This window comes from Theobroma umbraticum, unplaced genomic scaffold (assembly GCF_002168275.2).
Source record: "Theobroma umbraticum cultivar Fairchild unplaced genomic scaffold, ASM216827v3 scaffold_130.0, whole genome shotgun sequence".
Lineage (NCBI taxonomy): Eukaryota > Viridiplantae > Streptophyta > Magnoliopsida > Malvales > Malvaceae > Theobroma > Theobroma umbraticum.
Window position 1 is genome coordinate 7,567,038 of NW_018397264.1, and position 22,622 is coordinate 7,589,659.

General features: G+C 36.3%; 4 protein-coding genes across 5 annotated transcripts; 3 read left to right on the forward strand and 1 right to left on the reverse strand.

The window, feature by feature from the left end:
- Window positions 1-4,437: 4,437 nt before the first annotated feature.
- On the forward strand, window positions 4,438-5,129 carry LOC110421557 (TPD1 protein homolog 1-like). Its single transcript, XM_021435161.1, has 3 exons — window positions 4,438-4,513; window positions 4,631-4,741; window positions 4,828-5,129. Exons 1-3 carry the CDS (start codon window positions 4,438-4,440, stop codon window positions 5,127-5,129), a joined length of 489 nt encoding a protein of 162 aa, XP_021290836.1.
- Window positions 5,130-6,303: 1,174 nt separating this feature from the next.
- LOC110421569 (receptor-like protein kinase ANXUR2) lies at window positions 6,304-9,121 on the reverse strand. Its single transcript, XM_021435178.2, has one exon. It carries the CDS (start codon window positions 9,119-9,121, stop codon window positions 6,554-6,556), a length of 2,568 nt encoding a protein of 855 aa, XP_021290853.2. The 3' UTR covers window positions 6,304-6,553.
- Window positions 9,122-10,230: 1,109 nt separating this feature from the next.
- LOC110421816 (uncharacterized) lies at window positions 10,231-13,146 on the forward strand. Of its 2 annotated transcripts, none has more exons than XM_021435493.2 (13): window positions 10,231-10,315; window positions 10,417-10,562; window positions 10,655-10,703; window positions 10,869-11,015; window positions 11,105-11,241; window positions 11,322-11,397; window positions 11,562-11,652; window positions 11,761-11,830; window positions 11,935-12,030; window positions 12,154-12,253; window positions 12,321-12,404; window positions 12,478-12,542; window positions 12,638-13,146. In XM_021435493.2, exons 1-13 carry the CDS (start codon window positions 10,267-10,269, stop codon window positions 12,785-12,787), a joined length of 1,260 nt encoding a protein of 419 aa, XP_021291168.1. In that variant the 5' UTR covers window positions 10,231-10,266; the 3' UTR covers window positions 12,788-13,146. The 2 variants fall into 2 exon arrangements, with proteins under 2 accessions (XP_021291168.1, XP_021291169.1); XM_021435494.2 differs by having other exon boundaries at window positions 11,328-11,397.
- Window positions 13,147-13,580: 434 nt separating this feature from the next.
- Window positions 13,581-14,521, forward strand: LOC110421817 (uncharacterized). The gene has a single exon (XM_021435495.2). It carries the CDS (start codon window positions 13,736-13,738, stop codon window positions 14,411-14,413), a length of 678 nt encoding a protein of 225 aa, XP_021291170.1. The 5' UTR covers window positions 13,581-13,735; the 3' UTR covers window positions 14,414-14,521.
- The last annotated feature ends 8,101 nt before the right edge of the window (window positions 14,522-22,622 follow it).

Here is a 22,622-nt window from a genome sequence, read left to right on the forward strand (position 1 = left end):
GGTAAGATTAAGAAAATTTTTAACCGGACGTTTGGTATCCGGAGCATTGATAATATTTTTGGGAATTTACTAAGTGAAAATATGTTAATTACGTTTGGTGTGATACATTTCTAATAATGTAATCTTATCACGAGGATCTAATTCTCATTAAATTGGAAAGAAGAAAATTTAAAAGGGTTCGATAATTGAATTATTTGAACAACCATACAGCATGATTAACTATAGGAAGGTTGTTGGCCAATTTTGAGCTAAAAATGAACTTAAGAAGCAATAGAAGTTGCAATCTTTTATGAACAAAAGAATGTTATTTGTCACTGCCGGATATTCTATTGAGAAACTGGTTTGTATAAATCAACTCTCTTCTTCTGGATGAGATAGAACACTGTTGCTGCCATTATCAAACTGCCGAAAAGCAGTGCACCTGTCAAAGGGTATCAAAATCAGTAACATCGTTTAGCTATTGTAGTCATTGAGTTGCAGTATTTGTAATGAGAAATGCTCACCTATGGCTGTGTAATTTGGTCCGAACTTGATTAAATGTTTACCTGTGATCAATTCTCACCATTGTTACACGACAAAGAAAAGAAGAAGATGATCAATTTTTGTACTAATGGATGATTTGTCGACTATGATCTTATTCGGCAAACAAAGGGGAACGAACGGCAACTTACCATTGTCATGGCAGTTAATTGAATGCTTTCCATCATGGCAATGGAAGAAGAAATTCTTGTGCAGGTCATTGCTGCCGATCATGTATCCACACAAGCCTCCAGTGGCTTCACATGATCGACAAGCAACATCTGGCTGCAGCCATGTTAACTCAAATCCTTGTTGCAAAGCTCCTGCAAAAACATTGCTTAAAGCTCCATGGACTGCCTTCTCAATCACCGGGACACTCGCTGTTGATTCGCAATAGTTGTACCAATCGAACTCTGGGATTGCTTCCTCGATGAACACGTACGATTTCTTGGCATTGTATTGCAGGCAAGCTATGAAAGGAAGTGATGGAGGAAACAGCGTACAGTTGTAAAAGAAACGTAGCACCTTAGTGTGCAAAACACTATAGTTAAACAAGGAAAAAGCTGGCAACGCAAAATCCTAATGTAAACCAGGGCATGTTACAACATCTTTGGGATCAAAACGAGACATAACAACAGAATTCTCGGATGGATTTATCGATCTAATGTGATAGATCTTGTCTGAAAGATGGAGCACTGGATTTTGGCCATGGCATGAAACGTTGAAGCCTGGATAACCGCAATGCTCCAACAGCTGGTTTTGATGCCAAAACGGATAGCTAATGGTGAAGCCATTAGCACAGTTGAAAGAAGGGCATAAGGTATTGGACGTTTGCAAAGAATTGGCATTGATAATTGTACTAAGATGGTTAATCAAGCAAAGAAAGAAGAAGAGGCTGCTGCCTGGAGAGACCATGAAGAATTAATTAGCAAGAAAATGAGCATCTACTATACATATGGAAATTAATGGCAAGTGAGCTGGGAGGTCCATTTCACATTGTAGGTTCCTATAGTATTATATCTTGTTTTCGGTGTAAGTTGTTGAAGTAAGAAGATGGTCCAAAATTGAAGCCAGCGAGGTAAGTAGGGAGATGCATGGGATAATGAAAGTGTTGGAATAAATTTAAGATGATAAGTTCTGTAATTCAATTTAAACTTTCATCCCTTCTTTAATTAATCCCTTTGCTTATCAGTTACCAGCAATCAATGAAGTTCTACACATTTCCTAGCTAGTTTATCTTTCTTTTGGCATCTCTCCTAACTGGAAGCAACAGAGCTCTCCACTCTATATTTTGCAGTATGCCCATTGATTAAATATCTAGATTTTATATGATTTAATATTAATTCTTTATTCTTAGGTCCTAAACAAGTACGTGACAATTTTTTCATACATTTTTGAGTAATTAAAAAAATTCCAAATAGTTCTAGTAGGAACTAGTTGGAAGCCAAATGGACCGTACGACTTGTCCAGTTTTGTCGGCTCTTTGCGAGCCCCAAATCCGCAAACCAAGGACACGGACCAGTTGCAGTAAGCCGCCGCGGAGCCCGCGCTGCTACCGCTCTTCTACAATTTCAGTTAAGCAGCTAGAGAAACGCCTTTTGGAACAAAAGAACCTTGAGTTGTTCCATCGACTTGACCTGTCCGAACCATGCCTCCCCCATAGTTGAATTTTCTCTTAATCGGCCATGAATTTTCGAGAAAAGCCCTGACAAGTTAAAGATGCTGAGATTTCGAGCGAGCGCTAATAGTTAAGTGAATGGAAACATTGTTGTCATTTCAACTGCGGTGGTCGGTGTTTTCGTACCAGGTAAGCAGGGGCGCAGGCTTGAGCTTGATGCATGGTAACGACACCTGCATTTGCATGCGCGTGGAAACTGGACACTAGGCTTCACTTGCAGCACGTGACATGGCATGCCATGGTGTACCAAAAGGAGAGACATTGTTCTTCTCCACAGTTGCTGGACGATCTACGATGAAGGTTATTTAACAGAAAACCTCAACAAGATCAATCAGTGTTGTCTCTGGTTGCCCATTTTGTGTTTGGTTAAAAAAGTCAAATTACGTTACAGCATTGCCCCATTTTTTTGTACTTGATGGGAGTATCTATGAAGTAGCATAGAGTATAGGGCGGCTTAGGTTCTTAGGATATAGACAGAATGCATGTTATTTTAGCCTGATCTGACTTAAAAGCTCAAGCAAATGCACGTGACCTTGATAACTAGCAAACTACCAATGCAGAAACTTGACACAGTTCTCTCTGTTAGTGGTATTCACTCAATGATCTATCCTTACAAGCTCTTGCTTTAGGAGTGAAATGTGAACTGGGCAACAATCAACCATGACTTTTAAGTATCTGCAGAACTTAAACCCCCCTCACATGGCTCCGTAACTAGCTGTAGAAAAGGAAAAAAAGAGCGTAATCTCTCTCCATTTCTCTTCGAATCCTAGGCCGACTAGGTGTTGTTTCCATTTTAAGACAAATGTAGAAACCAAACAGAATGTGAACCTTACCTTTTGGTAAGGTCTGAGAGTCTGCTGATATTTTGCATTTGAGAGAAATTTCAGAGTAGAGACACCATGTTATCTATTTCTGATTCTAAATGTAGGAAAAACGCGTCTTGTCTTTTGGTGCAATTAATTGACACCTTAATGGCAATACAATTTTTTTACTCTGATATGATATGACCAAAATGTTTCTTCACACCATACTGGCTTTCTCAATATTAATTAACACTTGTTCAGGGTCCACTGTGATATTAGCCTCGAAGAACACACATCTGTAGCACTCAAACTTCGAAGAAAACCAGAATAAAAGTATGTGAGAGGACGAAGAGTGTGCATGTAAGATTGGGTTGTTGTCAAAAACGTAACATTCCTGTACATATAGTTGATTATAGATGCGCAGATGCACGTGCAAATGGTGTAGATAAGAAGTTTACTTGATGTGTTCATGATGAATAACTCATTCCTTATGATGGGTTTGTTTTTTATTTAAAAAATAAATACTTCTATGATATTGGTCGAAGTCGTGGTATAGGCTTCCATAAAAATGGAAAAGTTTCATTGTTTTGATGGGATGGGATAGGACACAGGAGGCTAGCTATTCCTTCAAGTTTCTCTTTTAGTTAAGCAGGTTCTCCAAGCCATGAGGCTACTGCCAATTGCTCCCTGCAACTTTCTTTAAGAGCTCAGGAGTCAGGACTTGAGTTTTTGTCTTTAGTAAAGATGCTGCTTCTTCCCCTGCCTGCAATTAGAGAAAGGAATAGAGTAAAAGGCAGAAACTAGAAACAGCATGAGAGAGAGAGAGAGAGAGTGAGAGGGGTTGAAATTATAGAAAAAATCAACACAACTTGGCACTTGCAAAGGAGTAATAGACACAGGAAATTAGCTTTTTGACCAACAAATGGTTTTCAATGCCATGGATAGATCAACAGGAAGGAACAATACTACCATGGGATATGATGTTTACATGTCAGCTAACCTATGCCATGTCCCATATTTAAACATCGTATTTTTGATAGAGTAGTGATCAACTCACCCCTCACCCTTCCCTTGTATCTCGCTCTTTCAACCATCATAAAATTTAACAAGAGAAGCTTATCTTAATCTATGTGATGTTTTGAGCAATGCTAATGGGAAATCACCGTTGCTATTGTTTATAATCTTTTAAAGGGCTGTTAGAAAGAAAGTGGAGGGTGTCCTCTCCTTGATATAATGACCGTACTTCACTCGTTAAGAACCCATATAACACCAGTCAAGTAGCTAGGCGTCACCCCTCATTTCCCCAATCCGACCTTATAAAACTTCACAATCTCTCTTCTCTCTCACGATTGTAGAGCACTTGACTAAAAGGCATAGTAGCAGGCAAGCTGCTGAACTGTTTCATTTCATCTTAGTTTTCATCTCACAAGAAACATCATGAGCTCTAGTCATATGTGGATTTTCCAGCTGGTGATGCTCCTAATTCTATTCTGTGATCTTGAAATGCATGCAGGTAGCGTTATTTTTTGTCTTGAAATCCGCTCTTTAAGTCTTTGAATCTTCTCTTTTAGCATTGAACTTTGTCATTTTGTTATCAAAATCTTGGAGTTCTTATTACCATTTTTGGCAGAATCGTCCAAGAAATTTCTGAATTCAACTTGTGGTGATAACTGCCAGTTAACAAGAGTTAACACGAGACCACAGCAGGCATTTTCAAGTCAAAGAAAGCTTTTGGTGCGGGGTAAACATGCTGTTGCTCTATCTCATGCTCCTGTGCTTTAATTTGTACCTTCAGTGTTAAGTTAAACATCCATATATTTTCAACAGGAAGTTGCAGTGAGAGAGATATAAGCATCTCGCAAAGCAAGGATTCCACATCTGGGATCCCACAATACATTGTGCAGATTGTCAACACCTGTGTCTCTGGTTGTCCTCCCTCAGACATCCATCTCCACTGCGGTTGGTTTGCCTCCGCAAGAATGGTAATCCCGAGAACTTTCAAGAGGGTCTCTTATGATGATTGCTTGGTGAATGGAGGAACACCTTTGAAGACCAACCAAGCCATCAGATTCACTTACTCCAACTCCTTCATGTACCCTCTTTCACTGAAGTCTGCTAAGTTCTGCTGAGCTCTACCGGTGAAGAAATTCTGTACAAAAGAGGTATGTAGTAGGATTGTAGGTAATATCGCCATGACTGAGATATCCAAACCGGACCAGAAGCCACATCCAATCAAAAGCACAAAATCCACGCAGCTGAGAAGAAGAAAAAGCATGCATGGGTCTCATCTTTCCTACAGCCTAGTATGTAGCTCATCGAACGTATAGATTCCCTCTTAGGACTTGCTACTCACTTTTGACTTTTGTAGCAATGGATAACGTAGTGAGTCATGTAATTTTGTCATCCCCAAAAGGTTGAAGAATTTCATTGTTCTGGAATTAAAATACTTTTCGTGTCAAAAGCTACTGTTTCTCTAGTTGCATGGAGTAAAGCAGTGTCTGGAACTCAGTGCTTCCTTAGCAGAGTGTATAGTCTCATTCCAGTCTCTCCTTTTTCTTCTTTTCCTCCAAAATTAGGAAAGGGAGTTGCGGTTTCATTTTTGCCTTTTGTGTATCTAGACCAGAGCTGACGTTGTCGGGTCTCCTTTCGAAGGTTGATGGTAACTATTCAGAGAGTGGTAGCAGAGGCTTGGTTTGAGAAAGAGAAAAATGACAAAAAGTTTCGACTGTGGAAAAGAAGAAAAAGCTCTGAGATGGCATTTTCACTGCCTCCTTGTGACTCAAAAATACCCAGGAGATTTCCACAGCTACAATTACTATTCTCGAGCAGTGAGCCCTGTGACCTTTGTAAACATATTTCCATTCATATTGTAGTTGACTACGCAGAAACTAGCTAGTGAGGAGTGACCTTCTTTTTCCTGCTGCTTTGAATGTAATCCAATAAGCCCTGGATGATCCATTGATGGATTACAATTCCAATCCGGTTTATATGAGATTAAAACACCCTGTTTAACGTGCTCGGCGTGACACAACAAGCCGGTTGAAATATTAGCCCAATATCATCAAGAAGTAATCTGTTTAGGCACGTAAAATTGGAAGTTCTTTGTTATGGATGTTCATCACACTCACTGATCAGTTTCCATCTCGTTCCTGGCAGCTCCAGGAATGAATCAATCATGCAATTGACATCATAAACCCCAGAAAAGTTACAATCAAGGTTAGAACTCGTTACATTGTTTAATGAATATCTCATGTCTAAAGATGAAAGTATAGTTTAAAATTTCTGTTTTAAGGTCGTGAAACATCAGAAGGCATCAGATTCATAATCAGGAACGTTGAGTGGAAGACAGATAGGATTGAACAAAAAAGAACCCGGTGTAGTTCTTCTACCCTTCAATGTACATATGAAAGAGAACATGTTGTCTAAGGGGAAAAGTTCAATATCTGAATCTGAGAGCCCGGTGGAGTTAGATCAATGAAATTTATCATAGAACAAACCCGACAAAATTTTGGAGGTTCAAATAACCAATCTGCAGCTCCAGGGGAACATAGCATTATCTTGCTTCGGGATTCACCAACTCTGAGAAAACAGCATTTTTGTTTAGGTCATCAACTTCCTTGTTTGCCATCTCCTCCTCAATGCCAAGCAGTGCTGTATGTGTAGCATAAGCGTCATTGGCCTTGTTTTCTGCCACCACCACCCGGCCAGGATTTTCCTCCAATTGGAGAGAGAATTCAAGGTTCCATAGCACATCACCCATTGAAGGCCGATCAATCCCATGCTCGGATAGACACTTCTCTGCTGTCTCCGCGAATTTCTTAAGGCATTCAGGATTGATCTTTCCTGTAAGATGTGGATCAATAATTTCATGGAGAGTTCCCTTCCTTTGGCAGTGTAGAGCCCAATCAGCCAGACTAACTCGTTCCTTAGGCAAGTTCGCATTCAAAGCCGGCCTTGCGCACAACACTTCAAAAAGGACTACCCCAAAGGAGTAAACATCAGATTTTTCAGTCAATTGTTGCCTGCGGAAGTATTCGGGGTCCAAGTAGCCAAAACTACCTTTCACCATTGTACTAACATGACCTTCGTTAAGATTAGGACCTGTTTTCGACAGTCCGAAATCTGAAACTTTTGCCACCCAATTCTCATCCAATAAAATGTTTGTAGTTTTAACATCTCTGTGAATGATTGTGTACCTGGCGCCAGTGTGAAGATAGTGAAGTCCCCTTGCAGCTCCAATGCATATTTCCAATCTTTGCTTCCATGACAAGGGAGGTTTATTGCTCTTATACAGATGCTCCCTCAAAGTCCCATTAGCCATGTAATCATATACCAGAATCATCTCTCCATCTTCTTCACAAAACCCTATCAATGAGACTAAATGTCGGTGTCTCAGCTTTGATAGCATCTCGATTTCAGTCTGAAATTCATGAACTCCTTGTTCAGAAGAAGGGTTTGATCTTTTTATAGCAACTTCTGTTCCTCCATCTATGGTGCCCTTATAAACCTTGCCAAACCCTCCAACACCAATAACCTTTGATTCATTGAAGTTCTTGGTGCCATGTTTAATCTCCCATAAGGAGAAATGCCTGCACAGTCCGGCTGCAAGACTTGAAAGATGGCTACTTGCATTGCTTTTCCCTGATATTGTTGATTTGCTTGTTGTGTTGGAATGGCTATAAAGCGGCAACCAATTGCCACTTTTAGCGTGAATCCCACCAACATTGTTCTTCTTTGTGTGGACAAAAATGGCTATAGCAACCGCTAAAGCACAGCCAGCAAGCCCTCCTGCAACCCCACCAACCAAAGAGCCAAACTTAGATCCTGATGAAGAGAATTTTTTCTCTGCTGCTTCTGCCTCAACAAGCATTTCTGATGGAACAGGATTCGGGCCAGCCAAATTTGCATTTGTGTCATTAACTTTGAAAATCTCCAATCCATTAAGAATTGCATCATAGTATTCAGGCTTCATGGATACAGTAGGATGCAATGCCACCCATATCTCATCATCTCCGGATTGATCGGTAACATAGGCTGCATAATCCTTATAAACTGGCATTCCTCGAGATCCTGCCCAGCCAATAACATCAGCTCCACTCTGTGCTGTTTGGTTGTTAACAAAAATATCAAACACTCTTTGGTTAATTTTGGTAAGCTGATACTCACAAAAATGTAACCTAACAACATATGTAAAATTTATATCAATCTGAAAAACCCAAGTGAGATTATAATTTTGATTAACTTTCGGATCCGGGCCCATTGTTCTTGCAGTACTGTACACATTCAAAGGTGCAATATCTTCTGTTACATCTTTAGAATATTGAATTCTAACATTTTTACCCGCCTCGGAGGTGACACCAATTGCAGCACCAAACAGATATGGTGAATCATCGTACCATGTTCGTGCAAGCCCGGAGTCGTTGTTTGGAGCAATGGACTGTCCACCCACATTTAACCTATACATTGTTTGCAAAGAGGAGCTTTGAACATCAACAGATTGGTCGCTGTATCCGACCAAAGCTGCAGGCTGTTGGAATATATCAGGCATTGGAATCACCTCAATGCCATTGATAAAAGCGTACGATCCACTTTGTTCTGTAGAGGGGGTAATTGTGACATTGAGATCACCGGATTCGACAGGCGTTAGAGAGAATTCTCGAGCAATATAGGCCTGTGTAAGAGCTTTTGCCGTGATGGAGGCGCTGAAGTTTTTAAGAAGCGTGAAGCCATTCGCGACGACATAAAAACACCCTTTGGATGGATCAAGATTATTATAAGTAGAGGGATAAAAATAGAGCCTGAGCCAAAGGCGGGTCTTTGGTGAAACAGAGAACTTGTACGATGTTGTTGACGTGAAAATCCTTGCATTCATGTATGGGACTGTCGATGGCAGGGAAGGGTCTTGGTACAGAGCCGTAACTATTTCCGAATTATCAGAAGAGGCAAGAAACTTTGTGTCAGGAGTCCATTTTCGTCCATCTGCATCGGTTTCATCACCTGATGCACCACAAGAAAGGATATAGGAGAAGTTTGATTCAGAGCTTCCGCTAAGAACAAGAATCGAGTTCATGGTAAAAGGAAAGAAAAGAACAAAAACTATGATTTGGCATGCGGATTTCATCTCTCGAAAGAAAAATCCTTTCGAAATATTTGACAGAAAAAGCAAGAAATGAGAAGAGACAGGCAAAGGAATATACAAGAGACAAAAGAACATAAACAGAGTACAGGAAAACAGGGGAGCAAAGAAAATGAGATGAGGTTTCCTGTACAATTATCAAAAAATGATCGTAGAAGATTCAGTAAACGGAATGCAGTGATATTAAAAATCCTTTTATTTCACCAAATCTATAGATTTACAGATTTAGATGGAATTTTTCAGGTGGGAAATCAAGAGATAGAGAAGAGATGAAGGAGCAGCAATTTCTTACTATTTTTTTCTCGGTGTTCTTTTTGGGTGTTATTTGCTTTCCGGAGACGTTAGGATTAGGAGTGGTGATTTTAGAGTATATCATAAATAGAGAAACGGCAAATTTACACTTGCTGCGTTGACGACCTTTTTATAGATGGGCACTTGGCGTTTCTTGAGCTTTGGGCTTTGAAATTTCCAAATCTCACCATGTCCAAATCTGCCTAGCTTTTCCATGAAATCTTCCATTTTGGTTTTTGCCATATTGCTTTCCCAGACGGGAACATATCAAAGAGGTCTAATACCCTTTCATGCATGAAAGTTAGTAATATAAACAATTCATGTTTACAATGAGGAAAAGATGCATTCTTGTTGTATAAGATAAAACATTTCTGTCAGGTGATACATGGAAGAGTGTTGAAAGCTCACTTGCACTCGGCACATTCAGAGTAGATGTTCTTTTCCTTCTTCATATAGTAATAGGACCTACTTCATAGTTAAAACTGTAATGGTAAATGTGCAAAATGAATGTATATTCAATTATATACGGTTTTAAGTATTTGGGTATTTTTTTTGTTTGCGTTATTATGCATTCATTGACTTCTGAAACTCTGTCCTCTTGCCATGTTTGCAGCTGGAAATGATGCTTGTGAGGTGAAAATGGACCTGAATATGTACGTGTGAGTTTTGGGTTTGTCTTGGGCCAACCTTCGCTTTCCCAGTACGAAAAGACTGAGCTTAGTATTAGGCCTAATTGACCCAAAAACTAGAAAAATATCATGCAGCCTTACCGCTAGATTCAGTTAAAAGAGTCATCCATTCAACCGTTGCTCTGTTCTATCTTTGCCCGCTCCGCTGCCATGGCTTGGAGCTTCTTCTGCAGTTCTGCAATTTGCCCTCAACATCAGGGTCTTCTCTTCTTTCCTCCCTTTGTTTTTATAGTTTGAAGAGAAACTCCTTTGGTCTTTTTCTTCCGTTTCTCACCCCCCTAGTCTGTTCTCTTACTGCAGTGAACGTGACATTTGGGTGCAAAAACTCTCTTCAGAACGTGAAAAACCTCATCAAATCAATTGGGATTCGTTCAAAATCGTGCTCTCCGAATGAATCTCTCCGAAAGGGAAACTGGGTCAAGCTCATATGTGGTGCTAGCTTTGAGGTTTCTAAGATTCTAAACCTTCCTTAACAGCCCCCTTCCCCGGACCATTTCATCTCTTGTTAAACTAACATTCACTCTCTTTCTTTTTCTAGGATGTAGTCGATATCAGGAATCTCTCCCTTGTTTACACTCTAGCTGGAGGTAAGAAACTCTAGAGGCGAAGTTAATTATATGTTTCCGGGACTTAGTAGGCAACTACTTCTAACTCGTGTAAATGTGAGTTTGTTATGAATACTTAACTTAAGAATTATAGGAAAAAAAAAAAACAAATCTTGAATAGTTCAATTTTGATGCATGATCTTTCAGTTGATTGCATTGATTGTGCTGCGGATCCATCCGTAGTCAGTGCTGTAAATGAAGGCATTGAAACAGCCAGGGAGATTGTACCTATCAGAAGGCCTTGGGTGATGATAAGTGTTAACGATGATGAAGATCTTCATTTCCGTAAAGCCGGTGGATCTCCATTCCTTTCCCTGAATGTTTGATATAGTTTTGTAGTAGTGGGCTGCCCCTTTCAGCTAATCTTTGTACTTTCTTGTTAGAATTTGATCCGAAGAATTGTCCATCCGACTGCTCAAGGCCTTGTGAGATTGTTTGTCCTGCTAATGCTATATTCTTTGAGAGAGAAACAGCAACAGTGGAAGTTCCCTTTGGTACAAATCGAACTGGTGAATCAAAGGTTTTTTCTTTTTTAAACTTAATTCATTTTGTGGTTTCTACAAATAAGCCCTCAGAAATGCAAATGTATGCTTTTGTTAGATGCAGGGCGGAGTCATGACAGAACGCTGCTATGGTTGTGGCCGTTGTTTTCCAGTTTGCCCATATGATAAAATAAGTGAGCATGCTCCTTTCTCCCTAGCATCATCTACCTCATTTTCCCTTTTTTTCTGCTACTGATAGCCTTTATCCTTTATCAAATTCGTAAATTATTAGTTAATCCTGTCATGTGTTTTATTCAGATTTCTATTGCCTAATCTTAACTTCTTCAAACTGATTCAGGAGAGGTTACATATGTAAGAGATGCTATGGCTGCAGCTGAACTCCTTAAAATGAAGGATGTTGATGCTGTAGAGATACATACAAGTGGAAGGTACAAATTTCATGGAAAACAAGCATAGTTTATATTTGGTTTATTGAATTTGATTCAAGTGCGAGCAATTACAGGTTGTGTGAGCAAAAACACACTGATGTTTTGCAGGCAGACACATCTCTTCGGAGAACTTTGGGATGAATTGAGGGATGCAATCAGATATCTGAGATTAGTAGCAGTAAGTGGAGAACCATTTGCTATTGTGACTGAATATGTCTTTACAATGAAATCATTGGGATGATAATCCAGCTGTCAGATTATTGGTTTCATTACTGCCTCCAGGTCAGCTTACCTGATAATGGGGATGCTACTATTTCTTCAATGAATGAAATGTATGCTATCATGGAACCGCATCTATCTTGCTTCAACCTATGGCAGGTATGGCCTATTTCTTAAAACCTGATAGAATTTCTTTTGCCCGATTTGAGTGATAATTACCACCGTATCAGGTAGCTTCTTACTGTTATTGTCCATTTGATCTAACATGGATGAACTACACAGTTGGATGGCCGTCCAATGAGTGGAGATATCGGGCGAGGTGCTACAAGAGAATCAATCGCTTTTGCTGTTCGTTTGGCTGCTTCAAGAGAAAGACCTCCTGGTAAGTATGAACAGTTAGGTTCAAGTTACCCCCTAGGTGCACTGCTAACTCTCCCTCATTTACATAGGTTTTCTGCAGTTAGCAGGTGGAACTAATGCTCATACAGTTGACGGTCTGAAGAAAAGGGGACTTTTTCAAACACACATCACTTGTAATTCATCCCTATTTTTCTTCTTTTTGAACACACATTCTTCCAGGGAACTGATGGGGATTAAATTATACAGCTGGTGCACCTAAACAACTGCATTCTTTGATTGGAGGAATAGCATATGGTGGTTATGCTCGGAAGGTAGGCCTTATTTTCCATCTCAAGTCATTCGTTTTCCTCTTCTTCATTTCAGTTTACTTGTTGAAATTCTTGGCACTTTTCTCCCAAACCACCAGATTGTTGGAAGAGTCTTGAGTTCCATGCATTCCCAGCACGGTCTTACTAGCATCGAGCATCACCCTGAGCATCTGCTGGAGGCACTTAAAGAAGCCCTTTACTTGGTTGGAACTGTCAAGTCGTATAACCCCGTTGTTACGCAACAGTAGGCTGGCCTGCTTCTAACATTCAGGTACCGCTCTTTCCAAAGGCGATCCATTATGCTTGATGCCTAATTATTTCAACTCTGTTAGGAAAATCATCTGTTTCCCTTCAAAGGCAAAGCATTGATCCTGAAAGATAGATTAAGCCGAAACCATATGAACATTACCACATGAAATTTTGTCCAATTTTTTAATGTTAAATTTTACGGCAGTTTACTTTCTTAGCTATGTTCATTGTTGCTTAAAGAAATGAATAGCATATCCACATTCAGTATGATGAATCAAGGACCTTAGTAGCAAGCTACTAACATGGATACTTCCCATAAAATACAATTTACGACCTCGTCTGTTAGGAGGGGATAGTTATTCTTGTCAAGTAACTACAATCGATTTCCATAATGATAATTATTTTAAATAAAAAGAAATAGTTTAATAAGTGATTTTATTAAAATACATAAATTTGTATAATAAATTAAATTGATATAACAAATCTATACTTAATCTTAACTAAATCAAGAACCTCTGAAATACTGCTTAGAATTCCATCCTTGTGTATATATACATATACAAAAGAGACAAATACTGTTTCATTTATTGTTTATATAAAGACAAGAGAGGTGGTGTTGTTACTAAGGTTGGCAGCGAGCCTGGCGCAAGCCTGAAAAAATGGGTCGAGAAAGCTAGCCCATGCTTGACCAACTTGATGGGTTTGCTCGGTTTACCCACAAATGAATGGGCTTTGATCTCCAATTGGCCGACAACAGCAAGTCAGGAAACCGCGTAAAGAAAATCCAAATACGTTGCTTACTTCGGGGGCCGACTCACCTCCTTCACTTGTAAAACATTCCGGCATCCTAGTTTCTCAGTGTGCTCTTCGTGTGTTCCTGTCTGTTTCCAAATTTAGTTTTTCCTTTCCTTTAAATTTCTTCGCTCTTTGTTTTATTTTTCTCAACAATGGCAGACGGGAACATGAGTGCCTCTCACGTTTCGATCGTTGACATGGAAGTTCCATGCGACAAAACGTCGTCGTCTTCTTCGTCTTCGTCGTCGTCGCCTCCTATGTTCGAAATTGAGGTTAAGGCGACGTTTATCATCGTGGAGAAAAATACCGGCGCAGGAGATGAAATGTTTGTCGAGGCCGGGAGGATTATTTCTCACGTGATCCACGAGTTTCCTATGGAAGACTTGATTAACGATGGCAACGGTGCCGTCTCAGATATGCTCAACTCCATGCGCGTCCCGGTTCAGCCGTCCATGGTGGAAGAAATCGCCATCTGCGCGGTGCGCTTGGTGACGGCTGTTAGATACAGAAACAGCAAGGTTTTGAGGATGCAGGTGGAGATTGAAGCGGTTGTGGATGACGTTCCTGACTTTGGGACTGATGATGACACGGACGGTGATGATAATGATGCTGATGAAGGGCCGGTGAAGGCGGAGGAACTGGCGGAGAATGTGGGGAAGGTGGTGGTTGAGGGGTCTGGAAAGGATTGTCCAATCTGTTTGGAAGAGTTGGTAGTGGGTTTCGAAGCGGCGTGCATGCCTTGCTCGCATGTTTTTCATGATCATTGCATCGTGACTTGGCTGAAGAGGAAGAAACGCTGCCCTTGTTGCCGTTTTAAGTTGTCCGGATGAAATGAATTTTAGGGTTAGATTTTGAAAGAGAAGTTGATGAAGGAGTTTGTTATTGAAAAGCTTTTTCTGTTTTTCTTTTTCGTATGGATTTTCTTTTCCTAAAATTAATTCCTGATATTAGCACTATTTGTTTTCTTTTATCCCTGTTTGGCCGAGGTAGAAAAACTGAAAAAAACAAAACCAAACCAAACAGGTATTTAATGCAATTTAATTTTATGAATAAAATTATCATTTCATGGTAAATTAATTTATCCATTATTTGTTATTTCTTTCATTTACAGTTTTAATGTATACAAATATCAAGTCCATCAATAGTTTTCCCAATTTTCTTCACCAAATTGAGATTTTTTTTTTCAAATAAGAGAGATTCGAACTTATTTCTTTTAAAGAAAGAAATTATATATTAATTAATGAGTTAAATACTTAATTGTAAATTGAGAATTTTTTAAAGCAGCATAAAATAAATAAAACAACAAAAATTAAAATCTGCTGACAAGAGAAAAGGAAAAGAAATAAAAAATTAAAGAGAGAATCTAGCTAGCTTATAATTTAAAAATTAAGGACCTGGGGATGAATGAGTATGCTAACCTTTTTTATTAAAAATAATTTAACTGAATTTGTTTAATTTTTTATTGAATTTTAAGTAATTAATTCTTTGTATTTTGTTTGGGAACAAGAATCATATTAAACTGATGGAGAAATGTATAATTTGCTTAATATTTAACCTCTCTTTTATAGTTACTATTAATCTCTCTTCTTTTAACTTGTTCAATGTGAAATTTTAATAAAAATGATTGGATTTATATTTAATATATTGTTTGTATATAATATTTATATATTATTATTAAATTTAATATTGTAATATCGTAAATAAATAATTCAAAAATTAATATTTTTTATAAATAAATATTTGTAATTTTAAGCTTTGATCTTAACATAATCCAGCTGTGGATTGGAATCCACAGCTGCTCTCGGGAGTAAGCTACCCTTGTTTATGGATAAGCTTTAAGCAGAAACCGAAGTCAGGCTCCAACTCGACAGGCAGTTATACGGCCGGCATTGGTGGGGGCACCAGGCCCTTTCTGTAAGTTGCATGAATGGGCAACACTAGAAGGCCCAGCTACCGTAGTGAACCCACTCTCTTTAAAAAATTTACTTACTTAATACCATGGAACAGAAAAGTAATTGTAAGTTTATGTCACATTTAAAAAGAAGCCCCAATGGGCTTGCGGAGTTGACCACGTGGAGGGCAGAGAGAGTGACAGAGAGAAGATATCGACGCAAAGAGAGAGAAAGAAATGGTTGCAAAAAGGTCAGAGTTTACCACGTGGAGAACAGATGTTGAAGCAAAGAGAGGCAGTGCCAAGAGGCCTGTGTGTTGCACACGGGTCATACTCTAGTCAACTACGTAGCAAGGCCGCCGAACAATGCCCCCAGGATTGGCCAACAGCATAAAAGTCTATAAGAAAAACCCAACAACGTACAACGAACAGAAGTTTTCTTTTTGTGCCACGTCGGCAGTGCTTTGACCCGGGAAAGAGAAGTTTGATTTGTGTTGGTGTGTATCAGGCTTTGTGTGTGCAGCGTGCGTTGTAGCCTTGGTTTTCCCGTGTCTTTTGCCCGCATGTGTCCAATAGATTTTGTCCACGTGGGCATTTTCATTTTTTACGGCTATACTAAGTTGCATGCTTTCTATCAGTCTATCTTTGCTCATCGAGAATTTCATTTCGTCGACTTCTTCATACGGATGGCTCAAATGTGTGGATTCAAAATGCTTGTCGTGTATCATTTATTGGTCCTCGGTCTTCTGGTATTGGTGGGACTGTCTTTAGTTTTTCTAAAAACTCTTTCTATTCCGTATTACTCTTAGTTGGTTTTCTCTGGATTTTTCTTTCTTTAGGTCCCTGCGTTAATTTGTTTTTGGTGTTTGCTAAGACGTTAGGTGTAGTGTTTGGTAATGCTTTGGTTTTCATCCATTTGATATAGAAAAAACTAGAGTTTTAGTTTGATGATGTTATGATTGTCCACTTGATTTGTTGGGTTTTATCAGTATAGTCGAAGTGCTTTAATTTTTTGCACAAGTTCTTTGTATTCTTTATTGCTTTCGGTTTCTTTCTTTTGTTTCTTCTTTTGTTTGCTTAGTTGATGATGTTTTCGTTGTATGTTGTTGGGTTTTTCTTATAGATTTTTATTGTTTGTTTTTGTTTTTGGGTTTGTGTTATTTGGTTATCTATTCGGTGAGGTTTGTTTGGTTTTAGGCTTCGCAGAAGTTCTTTGTATTCTCTATTGTTTTCACTTGCTTTTTTTTTTTTCTTACTTTGAAGATGTTTTCGTCATAAATTTTTATTGTTTGGTTTTGTTCTTGGCTTTGTGTTATTTGGTTTTCTATTCGGTGAGGTTTCTGGTTTTTTTTTTTAAATCAATCTCTCCTCTTTGATTTTGTTCAAGTTGATGTGCATAGTCTTTGGCTGATTTTTTTCTTTGTTTGTTTAGTATAAACAATATAATTACAATAAAAATTTTGTTTGTTCGTTTGTTTGTTTAGTTTGGCAAAAACTTAAGTCATTAATTATTTTACGTTCAATGTCAGGGAAATTTAAAGGGGCCAGCCTTTCAACCAAGTGAGATACTGAAAAAAAAAATTATTTATCATTTGTTAACTTACATTAATCATATTAGTTGAAATAAATACAATTGTACTCCTAAGTTACTTTAATTTTTACTTTTTTAATAATATATATGTTCTGTTTTCACTCTATTTTTAAATAAATCAGTTGTTTGGAAGAATAAAATTTAACTATTGTGTTTACCCAATGTTTATATGATTATGTTGTAAAACTAATGTTGTGTTTTTATTATTATTTTTATCAGGTTATGTTCATTACTATTGATGGTTTCTCTCATTTATTTATTTTTTCATGTTCGTTTCATATCAGAAAAAATTTAAAAATGGTCAACTCATCAGTCAGGTGAGAATCCGTTAAATTATAGATACAATATTGTTTGAAATACACATCATTCTGCTCCTAAGTTTCTTTAATTTTTTTCTTTTTTATTAATATATATATGCCCTGTTTTCGTTTTATTTTGAATAAACACTGTGGATACTAATTTATTCTGATCATTGTTACATGATTTTTAATCTGATATGTGATTGTTATGTTTGGTTATCAATGTGGCATATATTGTTTTGTTACTGAAATTGACTGTAATAGGTTCTTCTGTTTATGTTGATGGTTAAGGTTTAAAAGTTATTATTTTAATTACTTCTACCTATGTTAAGCGTATATTTTGTACTACCCTATACTTTCTTTCATTTTTGTTTTTAGCTTTTTATACATATCATGTTTGTATTCTCTTTTCATAAAAGCAGCTTGCTTAATTGTTTATTTTTAATATTGTTATATCATTTTAAAGTATAATGTTCATTTATTATGTTTAGTTATGAACCATTTCAGCAAATGTTGCCGCCTCATCAAAGGAGATTATATTGTTGATATGAAAAATTTTATATGATTTATATTTTGCAGGTTGTCTTAAAACGTGTTTCACTGTGTACGAATACAAGCCAACCAGTGATTACGTATCGTAAAGTGTTTTAATTTATTTTCCTTATTAATTATTATATATTTGCTCTATTTCTTTTCACATTCATAAATTCACTTTCTTTACTCCATATTAATTTTCTTTTCTTATAGTTATTATATTATTTATATAGTATTGACAAAAAGATTGCTTTTATTAATATGATTTTTTTATTATATTGTCTAAATGTGTTTTGTTTAAAATTAAGTTAACTCTTTATTATAAAAAAAAAACAATTTGTACATTTAACGCTTAACTAACTCTTAAATGTCTATGCATCTATTCAGACCAATTGCAAAGCCCAGACGCAAAGCACGGACCTTTTACTAGTAATTATAATTAACTTCACTAAACATATTTGCACTTATGTTAGGAGCCTTATCTTCTTTAGATAAGGTTAGCTTAATGGATAGTGGGCCTAGATTCTAAACCTGCCTATTTTACTTATTAGAGTACTTGGTGTGATATCATAATCGAATTTAGATAATAGATTGATTATGATATTATTTTGTTATATGATCATTGCTCTCCTACGAGGTTAACATAATAGAATATACAATATTTACATTTATAAGTTCAAGACTTATCTCGTACTTATAAGGTATGAAATTTTGTAACACCGGTTAAAATTTATAATTGAAGTTTGAGTTTGAGCATGTTTTTCCAGGTTTGAAATCACCCTTTGCTTCAGGGTTCTACTCAGGTAAGATATGAATATAATTATATAAAGAATCATTTTGGCAGAATCCTAAATTCAGATCCATATCTGACTCAACCCTTCGACAGAACATATAATCTGCTAGACCGCAACAAATTCAAAACTCTTTGAACTATATGCAGCAAATTATTATTAACATGATTTGGTGGATGCCATCATTTGCCTTATCACCAAAAATCTTCTCCGATTGGTAGATTAGGTCGGAAAAATAAACCTCAGCTGAATCCAGCACTTGCTTTGGGTGTTGCTGACGTGATTTTCCTCCAGCAAACCATGCCAAAGACATTTCAAGATCGGCATCGGCAAAGTTTGGCAGTGTGTCACAAAATTCAAAACCTCATTTACTAAGCAGATTCTGTTTGAATTCGTGGCTGATCAAGAACTCTTAATCTAGTTCATGAGGATTTTAATATAAGTTTTTAAAGTGAAAGTATCTTCAAAAATCTTCACTGTAACATCACATGAAGCACAAATCTTTTCTTTATCATAGCCAGTTCTGTCAATCTTTCTGAACCCATAATTTTATTATTATTATTATTTGTACATAAAAGTCGAACTCTTTTGTTGATTTTTAGCTCAAGATAGTTGCTTGATGCCAAACATTCACAGGGGCCTGGTCACTGACCAGGTAATTCATCAGCCCTCTCCTCTGGACCTGGAGTTCAGGGTCAACTCACGACTTAAACCACATAAGGTGATTTTGTTTGTTTATACTGTTTTACCCTGTCTTCACCAAACTCTTTCCTGCTTTGTTTATTATTATAATGCAGTAAATAAATAAAAGAGTGACGAGTTTCTACAAGTTCCACCTTATTCTAGTCAGCAGTGAGGGGCTGTACGCTAAGACTCAAAATAGATAAACAAAAAAACAGACGCAATGACCCAGTGTGAAATGACTGAATTAAGTTGAGTGGAAATGGTGGAATAAGGAGATATGCAAGTATTGTTCACACTTGATTTATTTGATGTTGTAGTAACCAATACAATATATTTAGTCTCTATCCGTCCATTCATAGAGAATTTCAAAACAAAATTAAAGTTATAATCATTTAAGATGTGCCAATGAGGATAAATTAAGCATATTGTACTTTTAATTATAATTAATATTTATACACTTAACCTTATAATAATTACAAAAACACTGAATGACTGGCTACCGATCAAAGTATTGAGAGTTAGGCCCAATGTCTCGATGGAAGTTAGTTATTGAAACTGTTCAGTTCCAGACTAATTAAGTTAGAAAGACACCAGCCAGTTGTTGCTCCAAAAATGCCCTTCAACTATTAAATAAACTACCGAAACTGACATTAACGTTATCAAAGGGACGACTCGACAACGATATTTTTCCTTTGTTTTTGTTTTTTTCTTTTTTAAGATTTTAATGTTAATAAGGGGTCGGCATCTTCGCAATGCACCACGCGAATTTCAAAAGAAACGTTTTTTCTCCCGCCTCCTTTCTCTCAAATTATTTCCAAGTCAATCTTTTCTGTTTTTAGTGCAATGTGGTGCTGTTGCTTTGGGTATGTTTCACATTTTCGTCAATATGGAGTTGTTTTTGTCTATTTAAAACCCCAAAACATACGGCTTAAGCCTTATATGTACACCAAACCATTTTTTTCTATAAATTTCACTTACATTTTCCGTAATTTTAATTTTTTTTACATGACATTATGCGGTTTCATTTTTTTATTAATATCTTATAAATAATTTTTGTTTATTAATTTTATCTAATAAAATTATAAAAATATCCTTAAATGTTAACATATATAGAAACTTTGAATTGAAAGCAAGATAAATTAAATTATAAAATGAATAACTTAAATTTATTTTTTTAATTTTTGTGCATATTTATCTTTTACCCTTTCATCTAGTGCCTGCCAATTGACAAATGCCTTTTTTTCTTTTTTCTTTTTCCCTTTGTTTGGGGAATGCCTTTATCGTGCAACTTGGAATGCTAAAAAACAACAAACACTGCAGAAAATTCAAGCAAAGTCAATCATAAATATTTGCAAGTCAACTAAAATATATTTCTACTTTGTTTTTGAAAGAGTGTAAGTAATGAAATATTTGTCAACTTTGTTAGCATGACATGCAACTAGTGTCGTACTGACCAGTGGTGCTATAGAGCAGAACAACTTTGACGGGAACTACAGGGAAATTTTGTAATAATGGTTTTTAGTTTTTATTTTGACTAATTCCATTAAAAATTTTAAAAATAAAAAATGTGTGACCAATGGGAACACCCTTTCTATAATTTGAAAAGAAGATCTCAACAGTGATACCATATTTGATTAGTAGCAAGGCAAAAGAAAAGGGCAAAGGAAATGAAATAAGACTGCAAACAGATACTTCTTTCGTTTTTAAATATATTTATTAATTTTTACAAAAATTAAGATAAAATTTGTTAATTTTTTAATAATAGAAAGCAATAATATTAAATATCTTAAAAAAACAAAAAAATGAGATAAAGGAAGAAAGTTAATTATAATTTATTAATTGTCCATTAAATTAGATTAGTGGAATGAATACTTTTCCTTTTATTTTCTTGTCTCCTCTATTTTTTCAAATGATTAAAAAATTACTTTACTTATCCCATATTGGCAGCTAGATTTTCCTTCTTACCTACCATATTACAGATAAGAATTTTTTTGTCCATGGAGGTTTGACTTGCCATGTATGTACTACAATACTAGCAGCCGGCACCTAAGCAAAATACTCTATTTCTATGCTTGCTTGAATCAATTGAGCTAATTTTATTATTTATTAGATTGTCATTTGACCATTTAGAATATGCCACCTTCTTTGAATTGTGGCACATATTGTATAACGTAAAAAGGAAAATGGGAGAAGTAGCTAGTATTTTCTATATAGTCAGCCTCTGACTGCATGGACTAAGTCAGCTATTGTCCAAAGTTTCACTTGAAATTTTCTATTCAGCTGTTATCTATTCAAACTCGAATCAATTTAAAATTATTAGTTAAAGTTTTGATATTCATTAAAAATATTATAAGTGGTAAGATAACTTTACTGCTATAATTCTATGGAGATTTAATTTTTTGTCATTCTAATTCGTCTTTATAAAAAAATTTATTAAATTTAGTTTGATCATAAATATTTAGATAAAAATTATTTAAATATACATTAAACTTAAATATTTAGTTCAATAGTAAATGTATGATTTTTTTTCAGAATTAAATTCAAGTATTTTTTTTCGTATGAATTATATAAAATTAATAAAGCGCAATTATTCATGCTTTAATGCACATCATGTCAAAAGAGCTATAGCCAATGCATGAGAAAAAAACAATTCAACGAGGCAGTCTCATTTATTGAAGTGTCAATTGACCGGAAAGGAAATGTAATTACATTGTCACCGTCAGAATAAATTTCCAACAGTTAACGTGACAAACAAGGGCTGCCCCTTGATCCAAAAGACCCCAATTTCCCCAAAATTTCCAGCCTCGTGAATAACGGCAAATCATTCCGAATGAATTTTTATAAAAAAATTATTTAATATTATGATTTTCTAAACCCATAGAAAACAATAATATTTAAAATTCGTGAACATAATTTCTCGATTTATTTTCCTAACATATATTTTTACGAATTTTTTAGATTAATTACAGTTGATAATGTAAATTCATGGCAAGGTGGAAAATAAGTTTTGTACAGGGGTTATTTTGGTCTATATTGATTTTTCAAAGTTTACATTCCATAAAAAATTTTATTGTCATTATTATTGTCTAAGTTTCCAAGTCAAGCCAACCTCTATAGCTCAACTTCACCTAACCCATATCATACTTCCTCCAACTCTTGGTAGTACTCCATATTTTTTTTTATATTTTAAAGTAAAGTTCTTTTCAGACATAATATTTTTATTTTTTATATTATGAATTTATTTTCATA